Source organism: Chlorella variabilis (assembly GCF_000147415.1).
Source record: "Chlorella variabilis unplaced genomic scaffold CHLNCscaffold_3, whole genome shotgun sequence".
Taxonomy (NCBI): domain Eukaryota; kingdom Viridiplantae; phylum Chlorophyta; class Trebouxiophyceae; order Chlorellales; family Chlorellaceae; genus Chlorella; species Chlorella variabilis.
In genome coordinates, this window is record NW_005435085.1 from 637,185 (window position 1) to 661,789 (window position 24,605).

Consider the following 24,605-nt stretch of genomic DNA (forward strand, 5'->3'; position numbering starts at 1 on the left):
CAACTAAAGCATCCCCGGATGCCGCCATCCTGCTGCAGCACTGGAAGTGGCGGGTGCGGCAGCAGCTTCTCAGGATGCAGTCGCAGCGGCTGGAGGCGCAGCAGCGGCTGGTGTCCCTGCAGCAGCAGAGAGAGGAGCAGGAGGAAGCGGAGGCGCCGCTCGCGGCGCCCGCTCAGCAGCAGCTGGAGGTGGCGCGTGGACAAGTGGAGGGTAGCTAGCCTTGTGGAGCTGGCAGGCAGCTAGGAACAGCCTGGCAGTACACGGGGCCGACCCATGCGGCGGTTTGTACCTCCCGACGTGTGCGCTGGGCGGGACCTGCTGCCGCCTGACGGGAGCTACAAACATCGACTGCGCTCTGCTCTGCCCAGCGTGCCGAGTGGCCACCCTCACACATTCGTGCGCCCTTCTTAGCCAGCTAGCAAGCCCAGCTGTGGTTCTAATGCATTGACAAGTGCATGGCAGGCCAAGGAGTGTCGAGGAGTTGGCTGTTGCTGCACTAATGGTACCCAGTCCGTAACAAATGTGAACGGCTCCCAGTCAGATAGAGCAGTAGTTTCAGTAAGCAAGTGCAGCCCCGGGTCAGCGGCGCAGGAAGGGGTTGGGGATGGCTGAGGGGCGCAGGTTGGGGCGCGTCGGCAGTAGGGCTATCTGCTGCGGCGTCAGCTCCGCCGCCGCAGGCGTGGCCTGCAGCGCCTGCTGTTGGTAGCCAGCAACATGGCGAGGGGCGGTCTGGGGAGCAGGCTGGTAGGCAGGGCCGGCGGCGTGTGCAGCAGGCGCAGGGGTTGCACGCCAGCCGTGGGCCACTAGCGGGCCAGCCGTGGGGCGCCAGCCGCCAGGGGAATGCTGCTGCTGCTGCCACGCTGCCAGGCTGCTGTCTGGCGCAGCTGGCACAGGCAGTGGCAGTCCGTAGGGTGGGCTGAGGCGCATCAGCGGGGCGCGCCGCTGTGCGCTGGTTATCGGCGCCTGCTGCTGCGGCCCGGCATGCTGTTGCGGCGGGGCGGCGGCTGGCACCACCCTCTGCCGCTTGGCCTGCTGCTGCGGCTGCTGCCCAGCACCAGCAACAGGCGTCACAGCAGCTGGGTGGCCAGGGGCAGGAACCTGTTGCTGCCGCTGCCGCTGCTGCTGGCGGGCCACCTGAACGGCCCGGATCTTCTGCTGTGCCGCCAGCATGACCGGGCTGCACTGATTGGCGGGCTGTGCGGCAGGCTCAGAGCTCAGGGAGCGAGCGCGCTTGTGGCCCGCCACAGCAGCCTGCGCCGCGGCTGGAGCTGGCTTGGCAGCGGGCGGGGCACCAGTGGCACGCGGCGCTGCGGGCAGCGGCTGCGCCGGCAGCTTGCGTCCGGCGACCTTTCCAGAAACCTTGGCCTGCTTCCCGTTCTGCTTGTCCAGCTGCTCCTCCGTCTTCTGCCGCTTCTGCCCCGCAGCCCCCTCCTTCTTCTCCTGCTGCTGCAGCTGCGCAGCCGATTCCTGGCGCTGGGCGTCCGCCTCTGCCTGCCGGCGCTGCACCTCTGCGGCTGCCTCCCGCTGCCGGCGCTGCTCCGCCTCCCGGCTCACGGCCTCCGCATAGCGCTGCTGCGCCGCGGCAGATCCCTGCCGGTCTGCCGCCACTGCTGTGGGCCTGACCCCAGGCGGCAGGTGCACCAGCGCCATGCCATCCTCCGTCCGCTCCTGCACCCGGCGCACCGGCCGTGCTGCAGGCGGCTCCGCACGGGGCCCAAACTTGCTGCCGACAAACGTGGCGTCAGCGGCAGGAGGGCGCGCGCCGCTGCCGCCACCACCGGCAGCAGCAAAGTTGCCGGCAGCGGCAGCAGCCTCTGCTGCCGGCAGTGGCGCCGCTGCCGCGGCCGCAGCACGCGGCGGGGTACCCTGCTCCGCCAGCTGTGGCGAGCCAGCCTGCGCGGCGGCACCTGGCCGCCGCTTGGGCTCCATGAGCACCTGCACGCTGACGTGGCGCATCTCGGGAGAGGCGGGGACAACCTGCGCGCAGCAGGGCAGCCGCCGGGTGGACCCATGGGGCCGCAGGTCAGCAGCCTGGCCTGGGCAGCCCATGCATGCATGCGTGCACCACCCGAATGGTTCGATCAACACACGCCCACAGGCAAGGCAAAGGTGCATGCTCCACCACACCGCACCTGCACCTCCACAGATTGCCGCCCCTGCAGGCTGGGGCTGGTCTGCACGCCCGCCGCGGGCAGCGGCGGCAGGCCGCTGGTGTCTGTCCCCGCCGACACGCGGCCCCGCTCCTCAGGGCTGTGCTGCATGCCGGCCTCGGCCAGGGCAGGCGCCTGGGCGGCGTGTGCGGCGCTGGATGCCACCAGCTGGAGCTGAGGCCGCCCGGCCTGTGCCGGCACATCGGAGCCACCGACTGGCGGCGGAGGAGCTTCCGCGGGTTCTGCCAGCCACTCAGCCCACCCTAGCTCCTCGCCTACCAAAGCCTCCTCAGCCTCCTCCTGCTCCTTGTTGTTCGACAGGCGGTGCAGGCCCAGTGGCGGGCGCTGCTGCTGCGCAACAGCCGGCTGCTCGCCGCGCTGCCGCTTGATGCTCTGCAGCAGTTCCGACACGTCTGCACAGAGAGAGGGAACCCTGGGGTGTTCAGAACGAGAGGCATCCAGGTGTCGGGCTGACAATGGCTGGCGCCCCCTGGCAGGCGCAGCCTGGGCCCACCTGGCGCGACGTTTGCCTCCGCCACACCATGCAAGCCGCCAACCACCGCACCAGAAGCAGCAGCAGCTGCAGAGCGCTTGGCTCCAGCCAGCCGGTTGTCGGTGCCACCGCCGCCTGCTGGCGCCGCCAGCGAGGGGAAGGAGAAGCCGCCGCCGCTGCCACGGCGGCTGGCGTCCCCCGCCCGACCCTCGCCACCCTGCGTTGGGGACTTCAGGGCGGCAGCTGCTGCTGCCTCGGCTGCTTCGGCCGCCTCGGCTGCGGCTGCCGCCACTGCCGCCGCCAGCCCGTCAGCGGCGCCGAGGCTGCCTGCCGCCATTGCATGCCCCGCCTCTGCCTCGTCTTGTGCCTCTGCCTCTTCTTGTGCCTCTGCCTCTTCTTGTGCCTCTGCCTCCTGCACTGCCGCCATGTCCTCGGGATCAGCAGCCACCAGAGCCTGTGCGTGCCTGCGCTGCTCCAGGGCCAGAGCTGCCTGCGCCACACTCTCCTGCTCCAGCACAGCCGCACTCGCCGCGGGATGCGCTGCCGCGCCCGGCTCTGCTGCCGCCTCCCCTGGTGCGGCTTGCTCGACGGCCTCCGCTGCGGCGGCTTCCTGCATGGCCGCTGCTGCTGGCCCTGCCTCCGCGCCCTGCTGCACAGGATGCTGCACATCGTCTGCCTCCATGCCTCCAGCAGGTGACCCCGACGCTGCGTCTTCTGAGGCCAAGGACAGCTGGCTGTCCCCTGTCGGCGTGGGCGGCACCCGCTCGCGCAGCTGTGACTCGGGCCACTGGCTGGCGGGCGGCAGCATCGTCTCATAGAACGGGCTGCCATCCGCCGCCGCCGCCGCCGCCGCTCCTGCACCAGCCAAGGCGGATGCGGGTGCTTCACCCGCGTCTATGGTAGCTGCCCCAGGCGCAGCACCCTGGTCTGCTGCTGGCACACCCGGGCTATCCGTCGCACCCGGCACGGTGGATGCGCATTTTGTAGCAGCCGCCAGCTCACCCGCTGCCGTGGGGAGCCCCTGATCCACACCCGGCTCATGCGGCTGCTCCTCGGACTCCGGCTCCTGCTCCTCCGCTTTGGCTGCAGCCGCTGGGCTGGCGCCTGCCTCCGCACCAAGCTGCTGCGCCACCTGCTGGGGTGCTGCCAGCGCGCCTGCTTCAAGAGCAGCTGCTGCCTCCTCTGCACCAACCTCCTCTGCTTCGCCTTCCGCTGGGCTCGGCGACAGGTGGACGACCTGTGTGGGCGGGATGCTGCTGCTCCAGGCGTAGGCGCCGCTGGGTGGCTCTGCTGAAGCCGCCACCGCTGCCACTGGCTGGTCCTCCATGGCGGCAGCTGGCAGGCCAAGCTCCTCCTCCTCCTCCTCCTCCTCAGCTGCATCTGCCATGTCCACATCTTCTGCCTGCACGGGTGCACGGCATGAGGAAGCGGGCAGGCCAGGGTGTGTGCCAGCAGCAGCCCAGCCGGCCCCGCCTGCACACACAGGCGTGCCAGCCACCACTCGGCCGGGTCACCAAGCCAGAAGCGCCCACCTGCTCTGGTGCGCTTGTTGGCCCGTGCGCAGCATTGTCAGGCTGTGCAGCGGCCACCACCTCCCCCGCAGCCGTGGCAGCGTGGCCTTCCGGCTCCTCTGCTGCTGCTTCTGGCGCAGGTGCTGCAGCCACTGGTGGCGCGGCCACTGCTGCTGATGATGGTGATGGAAGCGCGGTTGCAGGCGCGGCCGGCGAGGCAGGCTTGGAGGGCAGCTGGGGCGAGGAGATGCGGGCGAGTATGTCCAGGAAGCCGCCAGACAGGCGCCGCTCCTGCTGCCCCTGCTGCTGCTGCTGGTGGTGGTGGTCAGCCTTCGGTGTGCGGGCCGGCTGGCTGCCCACACTCGCTGTCGGGTACTGTCCCTGCTGCTGGCGCTTCATGCTAGGCAGGCCGGCAGGCTCGCTGCCGCCGCTGTTGCTGGGAGATGCGTCCGCCGGAACGCCTGGCGACTCTCCAGACCAAAGCCCCAGCCCTGCTGTGGGGCGCGGCGGTGATTGTGGTCCTGCCGTGGTGGCATCAGGAGGCTCCAATGCCTGGGAAGGCACCACGGCGTCAGTTGAAGCAGGCTCCTGCCCTGCCGATGCAGCAGACGGGGCTGCTCCTGCCGCTGCCGGCTGTGCTGGTGCAGCCGCGGATGGCTTGGCGTTCCAAGCAGATGCTGATGGCCGCTCCTGCCTCGCGGCTCCCTGCCCCAGCTTCAAGCCGCCGCTGCTGTGGCCAGCCGCACCGCTGGAGTGCGCCGCTGGCGCCAGCAGCTGGCTGGGAGGCTCTGGTGCGCCTGCCTGCCGGGCTGCAGTGGCGGCAGCAATGCGCCTCAGGTCTGCTGCCTGCTGCTGCTGCAGGGACAGCAGGTCGGCCTCAACCAAGCCCTGCTGCGTCAGGAAGGCGCCGGGCGCTGATGCCTGCTTCGCCTGCGGCAGTGAGGCAACAGCCATGCGGGCGCACAGGTTGGCCAAATGACTGGGAGGCCCAAGGATATGATCAGCATTGCTGGCGATGCTACCCAGCCACCACCTCACCTGCGTGGCATTGCGCTTGAAGGCCTGCGTGAGCACGCCCAGCGACCCAAGCAGCCAGGAACCGCTGATGCGACGTGCGCCGGCCCCCCGGCTGTCCGCGCTGTCGCCGCCTGCCGACACCTGCTGCCCCACGCTACCCTGCAGGCTGTGCGAGTCCTGACCACCGCCCTGCAAGCGTACCTGGGATGGTGCTGGTGGCTGTGCCGGCTGAGCCTGGGGCAGCAACTGCACACCATCATGCTCTGAAAGCTGCTGCGCCAGCTGCTGATCCTGGCCGGGGAGAGACGGGCTGCTGCTGGTTGGCGCTGGCGCGGCGGCCGCCATCTCAGGCTCCTCCGCCGGCTGGCTGGGCAGCTGTGTGGCAAAGGCAAAGCCGCTGGGCGACAGTGGCGCCTGGGTTAGCAGCGCGTCGGCCCTGCAGGGCCCGGGCAAAGACAGGAGGCGTACGGAGTCAGGAGGCAACCGACTTGCAATTGCAGGTCAAGGCCTAACTGCTGCACTGTCCACTCGCACAGCCCCAGCTCACCAGGCCTGGCCCCCGGCCACCACAGCGGGCAGGCCGCCGCAAGCGCCAGCAGCGGTTGCGCCTGCCGCCTCTGCGCCCACAGCCTCCGGCGCCGCCAGCGCCACGGCCGGCAGCTCCTCCTCCGCATCCTGGAAGTCTTCGTCTCCCTGGGAGCCCAGCAGGGGCAGAGCTGGGACAGCATCCGCCCACTCGTCCTCTGCCGCCCGTGACTGCTGTCCTTCCTCCGCTGGTGCCGCTGTAGCTGCTGCAGGCGCCGCTGCTGCAGGCGCCCCCGCCTCCTGCTGGTCAGTCATAGGCGCATCGACAGCCATCGCCTCCACCGCTAGCGTCTGCTCTCCCGCTGCAGGCTCTTGCGCCTCAGCCGCTGTTCCTGCATCCTTCTGCACCGCACCTCCATCTGGCTGCCCCTCGTTCATGGCTGCCAGCGCAACCTCTCCTTCCGTTGCACATGGCCCGCCCGCTGCTGCGGGCGCTGCTGCCACCTGGACTGGTGCCGGCTGCTGCTGCTCCTCCTTAGAATCTTGCTCCTGCGCCTGCGGATCATCTTCGTGCTGCTGCTGCAGGCGCTGCTGCTCAGCATCACCCCGCAGGGCAGGAGGGCCCGGTATTGGCAGCGGCAGCAGACCGCCTGTGGTTGGGGAGTCGGCCAGGGAGCCCACCAGCGCTGCCACTTGGCGCTGCGCCTCTGACACAGTTTGCTGCTGCTGCAGCCGCTGCTGTGGTGGCGGCGCCTGCTGCTGCCGCTGCTCAACCACAGGTCCAATAGCGCCCAACCCATCAAACAGCTGGAGAGGGTGCTGCATCGAGGGCGGCGCCGCGGCAACCTGCTGATGGTGCTGGGCAGAGGCGGGCGGCGGTGGATCCGGGGCCCGCGCCGCTGACTGAAGCTCATCGCCCGGGTCTGCCGGTCGCCAGGCTGCACAGGGAGGTTGGCAGAAGCAAGCGGCGGCAGGCAGCGGGCGGGTCGGCGGCGGCCCACGGCAGTGTCGCAGCTGCAGCGCCCCACCACAAACCTTGCGAGCTATTCAGCACGTCTTCCTGATCCGGCGGAATGGCAGCAGCGCGCAAAAAGGCTTGCAGGTCGAAACCCTGCTGCCCGCCCCAGGCCGCCATGGCTGCTGGCCGGGCGGCCAGAGCGGCGCAGTGCAGCTATGGCTACACTAGATGCGCAGCAGGGCGGGAGCTGCCAGACGCCCAGTGCAAAAACAGCTGAGGGCAAGCGATCGGCACTTCCTCCTGATCCACCGCATACAGCGGCAAGGTACAGGTAACAAGGGCTCTGGAGAGAGTTTTAGTCTGGCTGCCGCAGCACTACCCACTGTCCCGCCGCGGGCGCGTTGGCGGCGGCAGCGGCATGGCGCAAAGGGAGCGCACCTCGCAGGCTCACGCTCTGTTGGCCCAGGCTCAAACTCTGAGCCAGACTCTGCCTCCTTCCCCTGCGTCTTTGCCCCGCGTCTGTGCCCTGCACGACGTCGACCTGCAGCAAGGTAAACAGATCGGCTATGACAGCGCCGGCTGCTGCAGCACCTCTTTACGGCCTTCACTGTGCCAAACAGTGACGTCAACAGCCCCACTGTATCTCTGCTCTTACTTTGAAAAGGCTGAGGAAAAGGCTGTCCCACGCCTCGCTTGCCTCTTCTTCATCGCACCCATCGACTTGGCGGCCTGCACCGCCTCGGTGGTGGGCCAGCGGGAGGCGGCGGCAGGTGAGGCATTTACCTCCTTGCCCGTGAGTACCAGCCTTTTAACGAGAGCTGAAGAAGCGCACCTGCGCGCCTCCTCTGGGCCTTGCGAGCCAGTCCTCGCTGCCCATGACGCACGCCTGCCTGCAGGTTTGAGGGCATAAGGCCCAGAAATGTGGTTGGAGCCAAGCGAAAGGGTAGCCGTGTTTGCAGCCCGAGGCGCAGGGCCCGTGATTCGATTTGAAATTCATGCGGCTGGAAAGGGTCTGGCCCGGCTGCCGGCGCTCTAGCCTTTGCAACATGTGCACATGCCCCATGCCTTCTGTACATGGAAGCTGGCTGATGCATGTAGGAGAAGTCTGAAATAGGCAGCGCGCTAAGCAAAGATAATGAAAGTTTCCAGGCGCCATGTGAAAGTGCATGTGCGGCCGCAGCGGCGGCGCTGGGCCTGATCACTGCCCAGCCTGAGGCATTGACAAAGCCCCCCGCATGATGGTAGCCACCGCACCCCACATGCCCCTCTGCGCCATCAAGGAAAGCATGGCCTCCTCCTCCCGCTCGCGCTTCTCCTGGGCACGCTCACGCTCCTGGGCACGCTCGCGCTCCTGCTGCGCACTCTCACGCTCATGCTGCGCCCGCTGACGGCTGAGGAAGAAACTTCCTATCAGCTGCTCTGTGACCCCAGACGCTACTGCCGCTGGCTGGTTGGCGGCAGCCGCCAGCTGCCCCAGGTGCCTGCCTTCCTGGGCGGCAGTAGCAGCCAGGGCTGCGTCGCCTGAGGTGGCTGGTGCTGGGATCATCATCAGGCCAGCTGGCGTGGCAGCTGCCGCATCGATGGCGGCGTCAGAGGCCCTGGGCTGAGCTGGCCGCTGCTGTATGGCAGGCGCGGCTGGCGCAGGCTGCCCCTGGCTCTGGGTGCCATGGCCAGCGCCTCTGCTGCCATGACCGCCAGTCTTCTGCTTCTTGCCGCCACCGCCAGGTGCTGCGGTGAGGCACGCGTTGCCCGGTGCCCTGCGCTTGTTGCCACCAGTGGCAGTGCCAGTGCCATCGATGTCGGGCGCCTCACCAGCTGGCCCTTGGTGGTGCTGTCCACTTGCGCTGCCTTGCTGGCCCTCCAGGCGGCCCACCAGCGCTGCCAGCTGCCCGCTGTCCCTCAGCTGCTTGGCCACTGCCTGCAATTGCTCCTCCGTCTTGGCCAGCCGCAGCAACTCCATGAGGCCGACCTCGGCCTTGTACCTGCGGTGCAGGCGAGAAGGAGCATCAGCACTTGGGAAATCTGGCTTGGCAGCAGGTAACTGACAATGATACCATTCGCAGCGCCCCGTGCTAAGTCAGTCACGGTCACCTGGCCTCAGAGAAGTGAAGTCGCAGCAGGGTTGCGCGCTTCTCTCGCCCCTGCATGCCCCGCCACAGCAGGCCGATGTCTCGCAGCGCCGCCGCCTGCAAGCCAAGCGGGCAGGTGGCGCGGCACACAGCTCAGGCAGCGCAGGAAAGCAAGAACACACAGAAAACGGTCGATACACCGACATCTTGAGAGGCGATGGAACAACCATCACCACCTTGGCTGGCACCGCGATAGATCTGGCAGCAAGCTGCACAGGCCAGTACCTGCTCAGCCGATGGACACAAGGCCAGTGATACCCTCTTCGTGATGCCATTCTTATCATCCACTTGAAAACAGGGATGCCACTTGTTCACACCTGCCACTTGTTTGGCAAAGCACACACCTCTAGGCTGCCGAGCCTGCGGTGCTGGCTCCTCGCTGCCGGGGCCATCCCCCACGGCTCGCTCACGACTGCCAAGCGAGCTGCTTCCGTGGGCATCAGTGGCGGCTGCGGCCGCTGCCTCGGCACCCTCATGCTGTTGCTGCAACTGTACCAGCTGCCGCAGCTTGCCGTCATCCCTCAGCTGCACAACAAGCTCCTGCAGCTGCATTGCATCGGCTGCCTGCTGCAGCTGCTTCATCAGCTCCCCATCCGCCTCAAAGCTGCACAGGCGGCAGGAGCATGCCATGTCACGAGAGCACCAAACATCGGCAGAGACAGAGCACAGGCACATGTGTTGTGATTCCGCACTGCAGCGCCTCACCCGTCCTGTCGGCAGAAGAAGAAAACCTCTTTGCCCCGGGTCGGCTCCCGCCCCTTGCCGCGCCGCCACAGCACGGCCAAGTCACGCGCCACAGCAGCTTCGCCCACCGTGGCAAAGCTGCCCATCTGGATGCGTGCGCGGTTGGAACCCGCACCCTTCTCAGGCATCAGCGCAATCTTGGCTATGAAGCGGCCGGTCTTCTGCTGGTAAACGTTGAGAGGCAGCTCCCGACGGCCGCTCGCTGTGGCAGGGAGGCCCAACAGGTGCGGAGGAGCGGCATCCGCATGCTCCTGCACGCTGGTGCCGGTGTCCTCCATCACGCCGGCTGTGCGGCCGTGACCAGGCCTGGTGGCTTCTGAGTGCTGCTCCTGCTGCCCAAGCTGGCTGATCTGATGGGCCGCAGGAGCACCCTGCTCTGCGGGCACTGCAACTGCTGCACAAGCGACACAGGGTACGGTGGACGTGGCAGCGCGGCGACAATGCCGTCTCCACTGCCAACTGGTTTCATCGCATGCTCCTGCAGCAGTTCCACCAGTTCTGCCAGCGTGCACTGCCGCAGGTCCTCCTCCTCATCCGATGTTCCATAGTGGCTGCTGTCTTCGCCGTGCTGCAGTGTTGGCGGCGCCGGCGGACGGCTGCCGCCCTCCAGCTCTAGCTTGCGGCGCATTTGCTGGGCTGCCTCTTTCGCTGCCTCCAGGCAGGGGAAGGGCCCCAGGCGCCACTCTCACTGCTCGGCCAACTCGCCCACGTCTGCCTCCACCACCCACTGCCTGCCCTCTCTGACAACCTTTAAATTGTGCTGCAGCACAGGAGACCTACGAGGCTGCTCCTTAACAGGCTGGGCTTCGAGGTCCACCACCCTCATCATAACCTCCCCACGACACCCGGGATGCATGCCAGGGCAGCCTTGGAGGAAATGGCTCCAGGCCAGGGCTTGGCTGTTGAGGGGTTTGTAGAGGAAAGATCTAGGACGGAACCCCAGTGACTGGCTTGCTCTGTGATGCAGACCTTGGACCCAAACAGATGGAGCAGCAATGCACGTGGAGCAGCAATGCAGCAGACTTCATGACTAAAACCAAATGCACGGTTGCAAAACGCCGCAACCCTAGCCTGGCAGGCCTTCTGTCAATCTATAAATTTGCGGCTTACACGAGGCAACGGTTGCGTGTGTAAATAGCCCAGGCCAGGTTCGGTACACGCAAGGAAAACGGCCAATGCACTGGGCGTGTGTGCCCATGTGCACCTCAAAAACGGGGCGGCGGCCAACGCAAAGTGTGCTCAAGCGGCAGGGACAAAGATACAGGCACAGGGGCCGGGGAACGCCAATGAATTCAATGCTCACCGCGCAATTGTCATAGGCAGACAGAATCCAGTCATACAGGGCAGGAGCGCTGCTGAGCTGATGGGCCCAGTGGGCGTGGGCGCTTCTCTGAAATGGGGCGGTGATCGATGGAAGAAGGGGCTGGAGGCATGGCGGTCCCCAATATGTAATGAAAGCGTAAATCCGGGAAAGAACGGGCATTGTCATTGGGTCGCTGTTTGAAAGTCAGGAGGTGGGGAGTTTGGGCTGGTCCGGCAGAGGGTGTGGGGCGCGCACCGGGCTCGCTCACGGCTCGTACTCTGAGTCGATGTCCGTGGCTGAGGAGGCGTCCATGGCCTCCCCCCCGCTCTCTGCGCCGCTGTCAAAGTCGCTGTCGCCCCAGGCCGCGCTGATGCTGCTGAAGTAGCTGACCAGCGGCGGCTGCCCCGCGGGCGCCTCGCCGCTGCCGTCCGACAGCTGCTGCGAGGAGGAGCGGCCCGCCAGGCGAGCCCCCAGGATGCGCTGCTCCAGCTCAATGGCCTGGCGCACCGCCTGCAGCCCCGCGCCGCTGTCGTTGCCCACTATGCTCTCCAGCGGCACCTGCACCAGCGGCGCCGCCGCCGCGTCGCCGTCGGCCGCGTCGCCGCCGGGCGAGGCTTGCCAGGCCGTCTGCATGGCGCGCACCGCGCGCATCGCGCCCGCCTGCAGCTGCGCCGCGCTCTGCGCCGCCGGCTTGCTGCGCCCCTCCAGCCAGCTGCGGATCGTGGACCGCATTTCGTCCCAGGCGGCCGCCAGCAGGCCGTACGAGCCCTTGCCCTGGATGCACACCTCCAGCTGCGCACGCCACGTGCCGCCGCAACCCGGCAGCGGCTGCTCCTCGGTCAGCAGCGCCGCTCGCAGCTCCTGCAGGGGCAGGAGGATGGTCAGGGCGGGTGGTTTGCAGCGCAGGAGCGGGGCAGGGGTGGCACGCTGAACACAGGGGTAGGCGCGATGTGCAGGCGTGGTGTGCAGGCATGGAACGCGACAAGCATGCGATGACAGGCACCACGGGCGCGCCATGTGCGCACCTTGAGGCGCGCGGCAAAGTCGGAGATGACCTCGGTCTGCTTGATCTGCCGCCGCCACGTGGTGCGCTGCATACCCAGGCGGCGAGGGCAGCAGTGAGCCCCACGGCGCTGCCTGCGCCGGGCCGCATCCCAGCACCTACTCCACTCCACGACTGCTTCAGTCCACTCGACTTGACTCCAGCCCACTCCACTCCCACCGCTTCTCACCCACTCCTTCTCACCCACTCCACCACCCTCCCACCAACCACCAACCACACACCTTTGTCTTCCACGTGCGCCGCACCGAGTTCCAGGGGATGACATCCTCCAGGCCCAGCACCTCCAGCCGCATGCTGCGCAGCGCCTCGCGGTGCCGCGGCTCCACCACCTGCCGCTGCACCACCAGGCTGCCAGGCACGGAGCGGCCGTTGAGCCCCGCCGCCCGTGGCGTCGCATCCTGGCCGTCTCCAAGCGCCTCCCGCGGGATGCGCCGGTCGGGCGGCCGCTTGAACTCGCTTGCCGCCACAAAATGGGACTTCAGGGTGCAAGAGGTGCAGGAGGACAAACGTGAGGTCAGGCTCCTGGCATACGCAGGGCCTGCGGTTGTGCGCTCGCTCCACATCAGTCAGTAGCTGCAGCTCCGCCCGCCGGCTCGTGCGCTCACCCGCAGCAGCCTCACTGCCGCGCCGGCCGCCGCATGCAACTGGCTGGTCTGCACAGCGGTGAGGAAAGACTTGTCCTGCACCAGCTGCTGCACTAGCGGGTCCGAGGGGTCCACCGCCTGCGCAGCAAGGTGGGCAGAGGCAGAGGGCGCAGCCAAGGGTGAGCCCTGCTACCATCGGCAAATTTGTGCACGAAGCATGCCCGGACGCATGGCTTCAAGCCGGGATGGTGGCACGCCTGCCGCTCTGGATCACTGGCTGTGCGCTGGAGCCTGTGAGCAATCAGCTGCACTGGGCAAGAGGCAGCCTGGCCCAAGCGGCGGGCGAGGCGGCAGCGGGGGTGCGCACCGGCAGCTGCAAGTCAGGGTCCCTCGGCGTGGCTGGCGTGCTGGAGCCCAGCAGCAGGTCGAGGCTGACCATTTTCGCGCTGCCTGGCTGTTCTGGCAGCGCGCTATCGACCCGCAGCAGCGCGGGTTGCAAGCCCACCGCCTGCATGCTGCCGGGCAGAGCTCTCGTCGCGTGAAGAGATGGTCTGCGCTGGCCAGCAGGTCTCAGCAAGGTTCAGACGGGCTTCAGAGAGCGCCAGGCGCCCCAACTTCGCCAGCCCTCAGAACTCGCAACTCGCCCGTCGGACGCTCTTGGTACAGCTTTGTGATGTGTGCGCAAGTCAGGGCGCCTCGAGGTGAGTTGAGTATGATCTTGCGCGCCGCCTGCCAGCGGGGATGCAATGCTGAGCTCGGCCCCTTTCGGTCCTCAATTGCCAATAAGCGCATTGTGTGCGTGAGCAGGATGGACGCGGGTGTCTTGGAAACGGCCTTCCTGCAGGCGCAGGAGACTGTCGGCCGGCAGGGCGATATTGTGCGCTCCCTGAAGGCGCAGCTCAAGGATGGCAAGGTCGAGAGGGTGAGTCAATGCGGGTTTGGCATATTGGCGGTGGGGCATGCCATCATCAGCAGTCGTTCCTCGTGCTGCTGTAGCCTAGGGGACTGCTTGGCTCCACGGCTCTAGCATCTCAAAATAAGAACCAGGGCAAAGCCGCCCAGACTTGCCGGCAACTTCCAGCAGCGCAGGCGGCAGGCGGCAGGCGGCAGCTCAAACACACATGGCCTTTCCTTGTTCCTGCCCATTTGCTGCAGAGCGCGGTGGATGAGGCAATTGAGATGCTGAAGCAAGTGAAGATCGACCTGGAGCGCAAGCAGAAGGTGCGCACATGGTGTAACAGGGGTCAGGCGGCAAAGCGTGTAATCCGCAGCCGCTCCCCTGAGCAAGTTCAGCATTGGATGAACCCACCCACACAAATGTGCACTGTCCTGGTTGTGGCAAGCAGGCGTTGGAGGATGCCACTGGCAAGACGGCGTCCGCCAACAAGGAGGCCTTCCGCTCCGCCATGGTGTGTGTTGGGCCGGGGCCGGGATCAGCGGCCCCCTTGCGCCGCGCCTGCTCCGCATAAAACATGCGGCAATGGTAGATGTCAAAGGGGAGCCGGCATCGCTTCTCTCCGTCTCACACTTCGCCTCCCCCGTTGCCCCGCCCCACCCCACCCGCAGCTCAACGCCCTGGAGCGCCGCCTCTTCTTCATCCCCTCCTTCAAGATCTACGGCTCGGTGGCGGGCTTCTACGACTACGGCCCGCCCGGCTGCGCCATGAAGCAGAACGTGACGCAGACGTGGCGCAACCACTTCATCCTGGAGGAGAATATGCTGGAGGTGTGTGCGATGTGGTGTGTGGGGGTAGTGGCAGTGTATGTGTGTATGCGTGTGTGATGTGCTGTGTGTGTGTGAGTGTGTGTGTGTGGTTGTCGCGCTGTGAAGAGGAAAGGCCTGGGGAAGGGTATGGAGGAAAACAGCTGGTGCTGAGCTGGGGCGGCCACAGCCGGCGTGTGCTGTGCGCAGTTGGAGTGCCCCGCCGTGACCCCCGAGATTGTGCTCAAGGCCAGCGGCCATGTGGAGCGCTTCACCGACTTCATGGTGGGCTGCGGGGGTGGTGGCTGGGCAGATGCTCATGGGCAGCACAGCGCTGTGACGAAGTGTTTGGGCAGCTCACGTCTGCTGCTCAGTCCCCCATGTTGCTGCAAACACTGAGGCCCTTGGCGCTTGGGTGTCACCCCAACACACACCAACCCTGTGCAGGTGACGGATGTGAAGACGGGCGACTGCCACCGCGCTGACCACCTGCTGGAGGGTGCGCTGGAGGCGCTGCTGGAGGACCGCAAGAACCCGGCCAGCCCAGAGGCAGCCAAGGTGGGGGCTGGCGGGCTGGCGGGCGGCAGGGTGCCAGCAGGCGGGGGTCAGTCGGAGGGATGAGCGGGCGCGCTCGACCAGACGCACACGCCTGTGCTGTGTGCGGATCCAGCGGGGCGCGGGGCAGGAGGGGCAGCAAGAGCCACTGGGCCGCTTCCTCCTTCACCCCTGCCAGCCTCCTGACGCTCATCGATCCTCCCGCCTGCTTTGCGCCCGTCCCTGCCGCCGCAGGCCGCGCGCGACCTGCTGGCGCGGGTGGGCGAGCTGGGCGCCGAAGAGCTGGGCGCGGCGCTGACGCAGTATGGCGTCAAGGCCCCCGACACCAAGAACGACATCTCCGCCCCCTTCCCATTCAACCTGATGTTCAAGTGTGCCCCGCTGCGCACGCTGCGCCTGCTGCGCCTGCTGTGCTGTAGCTGCTGGACAGCTCCTGCCCTCCAGATGCTGGCACTACCTCTCGACCACCCGCTCCCGGCGACCCTTCCGCTCATTGAACCTTCGCTGCCTGGGTCCCCTGCCCGCAGAACCAGCATCGGCCCGCGCGGCGACCTCGTCGGCTACCTGCGCCCCGAGACCGCCCAGGGCATCTTTGTCAACTTCAAGGACCTGCTGTACTACAACGGATCCAAGCTGCCCTTCGCCGCCGCCCAGGTGAGGCGAAGAGGCCGAGTGCTTGGGCGCTGCGTCATTGCACTGGCTGGGTGGCCCCTCTAACCCCCGCCTTGGTGGGTTGCCCTCCCGGGTGCATGGACCGCCGCTGCTGCCACCCGCCACCACCACCGCCACCACCGCCACCACCGCTAGCACCCCACACTCACATGCGCGAAAACCACAAGCAACCCAGCGCCCTACTCCTGTGTCGCCCACTGCAGATTGGCAACAGCTACCGAAACGAGATCTCGCCTCGTGCCGGCCTGCTGCGCGTGCGCGAGTTCACGCAGGCCGAGATTGAGCACTTCTGCAACCCAGCAGACAAGGTGGGAACGGCGGCGGGGCTCACACTGGGCAGGCTGGGTGGCGTGCAGCGGCGTATCAGGCAGGGCAGGCGCACACGGAGAGAGGGAGGATTGTTCATGCCACGGAGTAACCCTATCTGACCTGCCTGCCTGCCTGTTTTGCCTGTTGCAGAGCCACCCCAAGTTCCAGAGTGTGGCTGAGGTGGCGCCGCTGCTGTACAGCCGCGAGCTGCAGGTGGGGCGCCGCAGCAGCCGCTGGGCAGCCAGCGGGGTGCCTCGCCAGCTTCTGCAGCTGCCAGCTGCGCTGCCGTGCCAGGCACCGCCACACGCCCGCCTGCACAGCATGCACCGGCCAGCCACTCAGCTGTGCCCCGCCTCCCTGCAGATGGGCGACGAGAAGAAGCCCAAGCGCATCCCGCTGGGCACGGCGGTGGCCAAGGGCATCATCGCCAACGAGACCCTGGCTTACTTCATCGGCCGCACCTACCTGTTTGCGCAGCGGGCGAGTCAGTGGGGAGGAGTGTGTGGAGGGGGGCGACTGGCTGGATGGACGAATGGTTAACTGCAGGGCGCTCGGGATCATTGCGGCTGCGGGGATGGCGTTGAGTATTGCCAGGGCTGGCGAATGCGTGTTTTCTACAGGATGCAGCAGCTTAATGTGTGCCCCCTGTTCCCACTGCGCCCCTGCCGCAGGTTGGCCTCAACGCTGATCGCGTGCGCTTCCGCCAGCACCTGCAGCACGAGATGGCGCACTACGCGGAGGACTGCTGGGACTTTGAGGTGGAGTGCTCCTACGGCTGGGTGGAGTGCGCGGGGCTGGCAGACCGGTCGGCGTACGACCTCAACGTGAGCGCTTGGGGCGCATGGCGGCGCGGATCTGTTGTGCTGCAGGCTGGGGTTGGGCATGGCAGCAGCACGTGCTGCCATCATATGCTGCCCTTGCCTCGCCTTGGCGCCACCGCCCGCATCCGCCATGAGCCCGCTCAGCTCACCCCTGTGCACACCACCGCCCACAGGCCCACGCCGCGATGAGCAAGGTGGAGATGTCTGCGTACGAGCGGTTTGCGGAGCCGCAGGAGGTGGATGTGCTGAGCATTGTGCCCAACAAGAAGGAGCTGGGCAGGCTGTTCAAGAAGGACGCCAAGGCGATCGCAGACGCGCTGGAGGCCATGAGCGAGTGTGAGCTGTGGCTGTGGCTGCTGTGGCGGTGGTGGTGCGGGGCAGGGTGGGGTGGGGTGGGGTTATGTGGCATGCGCGCAGTGATGCCGTATGGCAGGTGGGGCCACCACAGTGCATTTCTGGCCCGCAGGCTGTCTGTACCTGCCAATCATCCCTCCCTTTCATGCCCTCCCCCTGCTCCCCGCCCTGCAGGCGACGCGCTGGAGATGGCGGGCAAGCTGGCGGCGGGGCAGGCGGCGGGCATCAAGGCGGACGGGCAGGCGTTTGAGATGCAGCCCGGGTTTGTGGAAATCAAGAAGCAGCGGAAGAAGATGAGCGGCAGGTGGGGGCCTGGGGTTGGGTGGCTGCGCTGGGTGGCTGGATGGCGGACAGGCTGTGCTGGTGGGCATGGATCCCAACCACACGTGCTGTGAGAGCAGCACACCAGGGCGCCCCTGATGCCCGTCCCCGACGCGCAGGAACTTCACGCCCGCCGTCATCGAGCCCTCCTTTGGCATCGGCCGCATCCTGTACTGCGTGTTTGAGCACTGCTTCTACACGCGGGAGGGCGACGACCAGCGCTCAGTCTTCTCCTTCACACCCGTCACCGCCCCCGTCAAGTGCACCGTCTTCCCGCTGCTGCAGGTGGGGGACCGGGCAGGGCGTGTGTGCGTGTGGGTGGAGCGTGTGGGTGGCCAGTGCTGCTGCCAAAATACTGTCATCTGCCCCACCTACGCACCTGAACGCTTACGCGCTCACACGCCCCTGTGCAGCGCGCCGAGCTGAATGAGCGGGCGGAGGCGATGTCTGCGGCGCTCACGCGGGAGCGGCTGAGCAACACGGTGGACACCACCGGCACCACCATCGGCAAGCGGTGAGGCGGATGCTGCACGCCTGGCGCCTGCCAGCAGCCAAGGGGCAGATGCGCAGAGCTGCAGGCGGGCATGCGCCAGCCTGCTGGTGCCGCACCAGGCCGTCGCAGGCAGGCTGAGGCTGCATCCTCCTTCCCTCCGCAACCGTCCCTCCCCTGCCTCCCTCCACATCTGGCCAGGTATGCGCGCACTGACGAGATTGGCGTGCCCTTTGCCATAACCATCGACTACCAGACGGTGGAGGACAGCACAGCCACGCTGCGCGAGAGGGACTCAACCGCGCAGGTGCGTGTGTGCAGTGTTGCTCTCTTGGGGTGGCCGCCTGCCGTCTTGGCATTGGCAGCTTGCAGCACCAAGCGCTGCACGTGGGGCCGAGCGCTGCGCATGTCATGGCCTGTCTGCCTGCCTGCAGGTGCGCGTGCCGCTTGCAGAGCTGCCGGCCCTAGTGCGGCGGCTGACCGACATGGAGCTGAGCTGGCAGGAGGTGGCGGCCAAGTACCCGGCGCAGGCGCAGGCCGGCGACGAATAAGCGGGCGGCTATGAGAAGGGCAACGTATTGCTTGGGATTGCCAATCATTGTGGTCCGTGCTGGCTGCTTGTTGCGTTCGTCTTCTTGCTGCCTGCCCTGTGTTTGGCTTTGCCGCCGAGTGCTGACAGTCAGTTTGCTTTTTTAATGCAACATCATTCACACGCCGGTCGGGGCAAATACACATGCAGTTCTGGAAGCGCTCCGCGGGTTTGGTTGATCAGTGCACAGTTCACGCACAGAAAACTATCACTCGCTTCTTCAAGCTTGTCATTGACAGAGAGGCCGAGGGCGCAGGTCGCCGCGCTGGGTATGCTGCGCTGGGCGGGAGTGGGAGTAATTTACTGCCCAGCCAAAAACATTTGATCAGCAGCGGCTCCAGTGTGTGTACACGTCTCCCCATGGGTTGAGACGTGCCGTAGTTCCGAAACGCCCTTTGGCCAACCCAGCCTTCAGGCTGCCTGGTCCCCGCACTTCAGCAGCAGCCTCTTAGGGGAGGCCACACGACAGCAGCAGCACGATGCCGAGGGGAGCAAGTGGAAGTTCGAGGGGCTCTGCCACCTCCCGGACGCCACCCAACGACTCAGGTGCGTGGATCCTTGTGTATGGACTGTGCACCTGCAAAGCAGTGGGAGGCAGGCCCCAGGCACGCTGCGCCACCGCCAACACGACCTCACCGTTGCGCCCTCCAGCCCACACCCACATTCCAGTCCATTTACACTGTCGCTGCTGCAGGCTCAAATGCAGCAGCAGCCATCATGCGAGCAGCAGCCAACGCAGCCAGAGCTGCCGCACAGTCTTTGCCACCTGATGAACAGTTGAGCTTGGGCAGTAGGACAATGCCGGTTAAGCTCGACCTGGAGGAGATGTGCAGAACCATGGCTCCCGTGCGGATCACGGTGCAGCTGGCATGCCAGCCAAACATGAGCAGCATCCGCGCCCAGGTTCTGGAATTGCTACGGCAGGCGCTGGCGCAGGGGCGCAGGGGCGCTAGCGCAGGGGCAGGATGTCGATGCCGCTGACCATGTCGGCTGCACTGGCTTGCACTTTGCCGCCATGAAGGGGGACTGCGAGGTGGCGCAGCTGCTGCTGCAGCACCGTGCAGACGTCAATACCGGGGACAGCACGGGTGCAACGCCACTGATTGGAGCAGTGATCAAGCAGCACCAAGACATGGTGCGCCTGCTGCTGGCGGCCGGCGCGGCGCCAGGCAAGAAGGAAGCCCAGGAGGCTGGCAATACTGCGCTGCACATCGCGGCGCAGCACGGGGATGTGGGTATTTTGGAGGAGCTCATTCGCGCTGGGGCGCCAGTCAGCGGCCCGGCTGCCAGGAATAATTTCGGGTTTGAGCCGCTGGCTCATGCAGCAAGCTTTGATCGAGCGCAAGCTGTTGAGGCCCTTTTGGCCGCTGGCGCAGGTGGGGACGGGTGTGTCGTGGAGACGAGGGCCTGTGCAGGATCACCTGAGCAACCTGGCACACGTGGCCCAGCTGTGCCAGGTCCACTTGCAGCTGGCAGCCAGGATGTACACCTGCTTCCTAATGCTGCCCCTTCAACCTGCCCCCTGCAGACTTGAGGGCTGCAAGCCACAAGAATGGCGACTTTGCACTGATGATGGCGGCTCAGTCTGGCAGGATAGCCGCCCTTGCTGCCCTGCTGAAAGCTGGGGCAGATGTGAGACAGGTGGACCGGGAGGGCAACACAGCACTGCATGCAGCTACCCAGTACGGTCAATCTGCCGCCGCGGCACTGCTGCTGGCAGCTGGAGCTTCTCTCTCTGCTACCAACCAGTACGGCGCGACTCCATTTTTCTACGCTGCCGCTGAGACGCCCACAACCACTGGACACCCGGCGCTGGTGAAACGCCTCCTGGCAGACTATGGGGCAGATGTCAACCAGCCTGATTGCTACGGACAATCGCCGCTGGCAGCTGCCAGCGACCCAGAAGTGGTCGCTGCACTGCTGGCGGCAGGCGCAGGTGTGGTGCTGTCTGCCAACCCTGTAATCGCCCTTGTGTGGCTGAGCAAATGGCCAGGGGCCCTGGAAAATGCTCGCACTGCTTCCACCGTTTCTGCAGATTTGAACCACGCCGACCACTGGGGCTTGACCCCCCTTAGCCTTGCCATATTAGACAACAAGCAGGGGAAGGCAGTGCAGCTGATTGCTGCCGGTGCCAACCTGGAGACTCGCCTGCCCGACGGCACCACCATTCTGCAGGCCGCTGTGAGCAGGGGCCAGGAGGCGGTGGTCAGGCAGCTGCTGGCGAGGGGATCAGCAGCGGGCGGGCCCAGCGAGCTGGGGCGTGCTTTGGTGCGGGCAGGTGCTACCGACTCTGAGTGTGCTACCGACTCTGAGGCAGCGACTGCTGGCGGCGCTGCCGGCCAAGCCCCACAGCATGAGGATGCGGTGCGGCGTAAGTGCGCCGCATGCGGCGCTGCAGGCAGGGGCCTGCGCAAGTGTGGCCGGTGCCGCGCGGTTGTGTACTGCGACGCCGTCTGCCAAAAGGCGCACTGGCAGGCCCATAAGCGGAGCTGCCGGCCTCAGGCGGCGGAGTTTTGATCAGTGCACAGTTCATCATCATGCACAGACAACTGTTTACGCGCTTCTTCAGGCATTTTACCCCTGCCTGAACAGTGTACGTTTCATGCACAGACTGCTGATTCGGTTCTGTTCTGCATTTGGCAAGAGCGGCAACTGCCGCGGCGGTCCGCCGCGCTGGGCATGCCGCGCCCTCCTGTCTTTTGCCCTGTAACGATCAATGCGGCCAAATGCGTGCCCATTCGTTTCGGGGATACAAAGGCAGCGAGCTGAGGCCGCTGTTTTTGTTGCCCTGCCATTGATGGGTTGCCGCTCATGAGTGTTTCATCGGAATTTAGCTGACTACATTGTAGTGAGTCAGCTTCGATGGTGATAGTGCGACGGACCTCTCCGCGGCGCGGGGCGACCCGCCTTGCCGCCGTGCTTCTCTGCCTCCTGGGGCTGGGGACGCTGCTAATTGCCAGGCAGTGGAAGGGAGCCATGAATGTTGATGTCCCGCGGCAGGTGTGGCAGTGTTTGCAGTGCCCCCGCCGCTGCCGCCAGCCCGCCGCCGCTGCCCTTTCACCTAGCGAGCTGTTCGTTACATGTGCTTCTACACACCCATGCCGCCCGCACAGCAGCAAGAGCCCGCCGACGACCAGCAGAACCACAGCCACAGTTGGAAGCTTGCCAAAGAGGGCAGGGCAGCTGAGGTGTGGCTCGCTGCGGCCCGCCCGCCCAAGCGGGACATCACTGAGGCTATTAAGCTGCGCTGCCAGGGCACACACGGCACCTGGTGCACCGACTACTACACTCAGCCAGAGGTGCCGGCTGTCACAGCGCGCCGTGGTAGCAAGCTGTGCAGCATGGACTGCAACAAGGCAAGTCTGCGGGCAGCAACGACCTTGCAGCATCGCGCGCCACCCGAGTGCGGCACATTTGTGAGCCATGTTGCAGCACAATGCACCCCAGCTCGCTCAGCTGTCCAGCGCACACCCATGCACCCACGTCTGTGCAGGTCGGCACGTGCAATGCGCTGAGCGGGCAGTGCACGTGCCCAGCAGGCAAGCCTGCTGGCGGGTGTCGCCTGCTGCGTCTGTTTGCGGGGCTGGTGGTGCCGCGGGGCCCGGGGCCACGCTGCTCTGCTGCTCGGGCGCTGGCCGTGTGCGCCTGGGCCAGTCTGAAACCAGCTGCGCAGTGCATTTGCATGCAGGCTGGACCAGCTTCAACTGCATTTTCCCCATGAAGCGACACTGCGCCAACTACCATGTCTCTTGGGGGTTTGAGCGGGGCAGGATGGAGCCCAATCTTAGCATGGGGGTGGGCTGGGAGTCTATCTTCGCCTTCCCCCGCTCTCACTGCGCAGGTGTGGGGTTGGGTTGGGTGGTGGGTGTGAGCGCGCTGGGCGCTTGCACTGAATGCTGCTGCACACTGCTACTGTGTGAGGCGGGCCTCGGGGTTTTGCAACCTAGAGTCCAGATTGAAAGTCCAGCAGGCAACACAGCAGCCCGCTGCCTGCCTGCTGCAACCTGGCTGCAGGATACTGTGACGCCACTGTGGCAGCCTGCTTCTGCCCCTCCAACACAACCTACGGCAGGATACCGCCGCCAGAGGATGCCCCGCTAGGTGTGCTTGGCTGCTCTGGCTGGCAACACATGGAGGCAGCCTGTTCGCTTGTTTCCACCTGGACCGTGGAGCCCATCACTGATGTTGGCTGCTGCTCGGCGCTGCTACGGACCTGCCGCTGTCCCTGCCCTGCAGAAGCCCCGCCGGTGCAGCGCGGCCGCCCGATGGGCCAGTTTTGCCAGCCCAACAAGACGCCGGATGGCCAGGCCACGGCCTGGGGCACCATGGAGCCTGCCGACCTGTTTGGGCCGGAGGGGTGGTGCACGGCTGAGAAGCCCAAGGCGCGCTGCGAGTGCTTCCTGGATGGATGGGGAGGAGCGACCTGCGAGGACCCGTATGAGCAGGTGGGCGCTGCCCCCGGCGGCCTCATGCGGCTCCCAGGGCAGCCCTGGATCGCGTCGGGCGGCCCATGGCGAGCAACACTCCGTCCTAGCCCACATCGTTGCGTGCCCGTGCAGTTCTGTTTCAACCAGTGCAATGGCCGCGGGGAGTGCAACCTGGGCTACTGCAAGTGCGACAAGGGTGAGCGAGTGTGTGGCAGCGGCACGAGTTGCTTGCTCAAGGACCAAGTTGGGCACCTGCGGCTGCCGAGTTGCCGCCGCAGCTAACCTGTGGCGGCATGTGTGCAGGTTGGCATGGCATCGACTGCGCCCACCGCAGCAGCTCGGCCGACGATGAGAACCCGGGCAAGCGCCGCCATCCTGTTATAACTTGTAATGCCACCGCCGGTTGGAACAGGGAGCGGCTGTATGTGTGGGCGTGCCTGCAAGCCTGCGGTTTTGGCTTGGCATGCCCGCGTGTGATGCAGGGCGGCAGGTGGAGCGGCCGTGGATTGCTGACTTTGTGCACACGCCCGCGGCCCAGGACTTCGCCCCCAACGCCACCCGCAAGCGCCCGCTCATCTTTGTGTGCGCATGGCCGCCAGGGGCCGGGCGCGTCTGCTACGGCCGGCCCGAGCACGTGCTGGCGGGCCCCTACCTGCCTCCTGTCTAGCATGCTCGCCTGCCAACCACAGGCACGGTGGCTGCCTGGCTGGCTGCAGGTATGAGACCCCACCCGACTACAACACCCTCATGGTCCAGTACCGCCTGACCTCCAACGAATTCTGCGTACCGCGCCACTTCAGGACCGGCAACACAAGCACCCTGTCAGGCGCGCAGGCCTGCTGCGTCTGCCTGCGGGCGCAGCGCGGCGCCCACCACCTCTGGGGTGTGGGCCCACCATCTCTTGGGATGTGGGCGCACAGAGAGCCGGCTGGCGTTCGTGCGGTGCCATGTGCCGGCCTGTGCCTGCTGCCCACGTGCTGGTGCAGAGTGGACGTATGCGCTGGAGGCCGGTTTCCTGGAGATGCTGCTGCAGAGCGAGCACCGCACCCTGGACCCTGAGGAAGCGGGTGGGGCAGGGCTGTGTGAGACAGACGGGGCAGGCGTTGTCGCATGGAGGCGAGCAGCTGGGAGCGCCCCCTGGAAGCAGCCGGGGCAACATAAACGGGGCTGGACTGATTCCTTCACACGCCTCCTCCTCCCCCCGCAGACTTCTTCTATGTTCCCGTCTTCACATCGTGCTTCATTAATCCCGTCAGGTGGCTGGGGCCTTGCGCACGCATCATGCACGCCATGACTACACAGGCGACAACTACAAAGGCCACATGCCATCTCTGGCTCGCACACCCACCTGCCTGCAGGGACGGCGCCGACAGCCTGCGGGACTTCTTCTATGGCGTGAGCCACAATCGGGTGCAGGGAGCCGCCAACATGCTGCTGGAGGCGTACCACTGGGTGCAGGCCATGTTTCCCTACTGGTGAGCCGGCGGTGGCGCTCGCTGCCCTTTGCCGCATGCTGCCCCCGCGCCCCTGCCCGCCACCTGCACGCCCACCCCGCCTGTGCAGGGAGCGGCGTGGTGGGCGGGACCACATCTGGCTGGTCACACACGACGAGGCCAGCTGCTGGGTGCCCGCCGCCATCAGGAGCACCAGCATCATCCTGAGCCACTGGGGCCGCATGGACGCCCACCACACCAGCGGCACCGGCTACTCGGCTGACGTCTACTCCAACGATGTGACGCACCCGCAGTTCGAGCCAGACGGGTTCCTGGGCAAGCTGAACCTGACGCAGCCCTGCTACGACCCGGTCAAGGTGAGTGTGTGTGGTCTGTGTGTGTGTGGGAGGGGGGGGGGGGGGGGGGGGGGGGGGCCTTTTTGTTTTGGGGGGCATC

The 24,605-nt window shown here is 66.3% G+C and overlaps 4 protein-coding genes across 4 annotated transcripts in view; 3 read left to right on the plus strand and 1 right to left on the minus strand.

The window, feature by feature from the left end:
* Positions 1-579: 579 nt before the first annotated feature.
* Positions 580-12,991, minus strand: CHLNCDRAFT_50237 (hypothetical protein; the record flags this gene model as incomplete). Its single annotated transcript, XM_005850798.1, has 20 exons — positions 580-1,977; positions 2,133-2,563; positions 2,665-4,045; positions 4,176-5,084; positions 5,193-5,607; positions 5,719-6,634; positions 6,732-6,833; positions 7,093-7,195; positions 7,487-7,544; positions 7,914-8,636; positions 8,746-8,840; positions 9,279-9,387; positions 9,489-9,921; positions 9,951-10,095; positions 10,831-10,915; positions 11,099-11,691; positions 11,856-11,921; positions 12,115-12,369; positions 12,499-12,615; positions 12,845-12,991. 20 exons carry the CDS (start codon positions 12,989-12,991, stop codon positions 580-582), a joined length of 8,481 nt encoding a protein of 2,826 aa, XP_005850860.1.
* A 269-nt stretch (positions 12,992-13,260) lies between these two features.
* CHLNCDRAFT_34068 (hypothetical protein) lies at positions 13,261-18,416 on the plus strand. Its single transcript, XM_005850504.1, has 18 exons — positions 13,261-13,399; positions 13,633-13,698; positions 13,824-13,886; positions 14,044-14,202; positions 14,389-14,463; positions 14,626-14,736; positions 14,968-15,104; positions 15,261-15,387; positions 15,609-15,713; positions 15,865-15,927; positions 16,078-16,212; positions 16,386-16,538; positions 16,709-16,871; positions 17,064-17,193; positions 17,330-17,495; positions 17,624-17,724; positions 17,902-18,007; positions 18,135-18,416. The coding sequence occupies exons 1-18, from the start codon at positions 13,286-13,288 to the stop codon at positions 18,249-18,251; spliced, it is 2,091 nt and encodes a 696-aa protein (XP_005850566.1). The 5' UTR covers positions 13,261-13,285; the 3' UTR covers positions 18,252-18,416.
* Positions 18,417-19,238: 822 nt separating this feature from the next.
* Positions 19,239-19,451, plus strand: CHLNCDRAFT_12983 (hypothetical protein; the record flags this gene model as incomplete). Its single annotated transcript, XM_005850505.1, has 1 exon — positions 19,239-19,451. A coding segment is annotated over one exon (213 nt), but the record flags the coding sequence as incomplete, so codon positions are not given.
* A 2,609-nt stretch (positions 19,452-22,060) lies between these two features.
* The window catches only part of CHLNCDRAFT_140476 (hypothetical protein), a gene marked incomplete at both ends in the record, with an annotated part of 3,890 nt that continues 1,345 nt past the window's right edge, over positions 22,061-24,605 (plus strand). Inside the window, 10 exons of the mRNA XM_005850506.1 lie at positions 22,061-22,130; positions 22,304-22,390; positions 22,526-22,734; positions 22,849-22,912; positions 23,199-23,298; positions 23,433-23,599; positions 23,703-23,783; positions 23,924-23,972; positions 24,075-24,191; positions 24,280-24,526. Of these exons, the coding sequence (XP_005850568.1) occupies positions 22,061-22,130; positions 22,304-22,390; positions 22,526-22,734; positions 22,849-22,912; positions 23,199-23,298; positions 23,433-23,599; positions 23,703-23,783; positions 23,924-23,972; positions 24,075-24,191; positions 24,280-24,526 (1,191 nt within the window). The remainder of the gene's footprint in view (positions 22,131-22,303; positions 22,391-22,525; positions 22,735-22,848; positions 22,913-23,198; positions 23,299-23,432; positions 23,600-23,702; positions 23,784-23,923; positions 23,973-24,074; positions 24,192-24,279; positions 24,527-24,605) is intronic.

What these genes read in the sequence shown, in the direction of transcription:
- CHLNCDRAFT_34068 (XM_005850504.1), top strand. Translation starts at nt 13,286, where the DNA reads ATGGACGCGGGTGTCTTGGAAACGGCCTTCCTGCAGGCGCAGGAGACT. An exon ending in TGTACAGCCGCGAGCTGCAG is followed by an intron (nt 15,928 to 16,077) that starts GTGGGGCGCCGC and finishes GCCTCCCTGCAG; the next exon opens with ATGGGCGACGAGAAGAAGCC. An exon ending in GCTGGAGGCCATGAGCGAGT is followed by an intron (nt 16,872 to 17,063) that starts GTGAGCTGTGGC and finishes CCCGCCCTGCAG; the next exon opens with GCGACGCGCTGGAGATGGCG.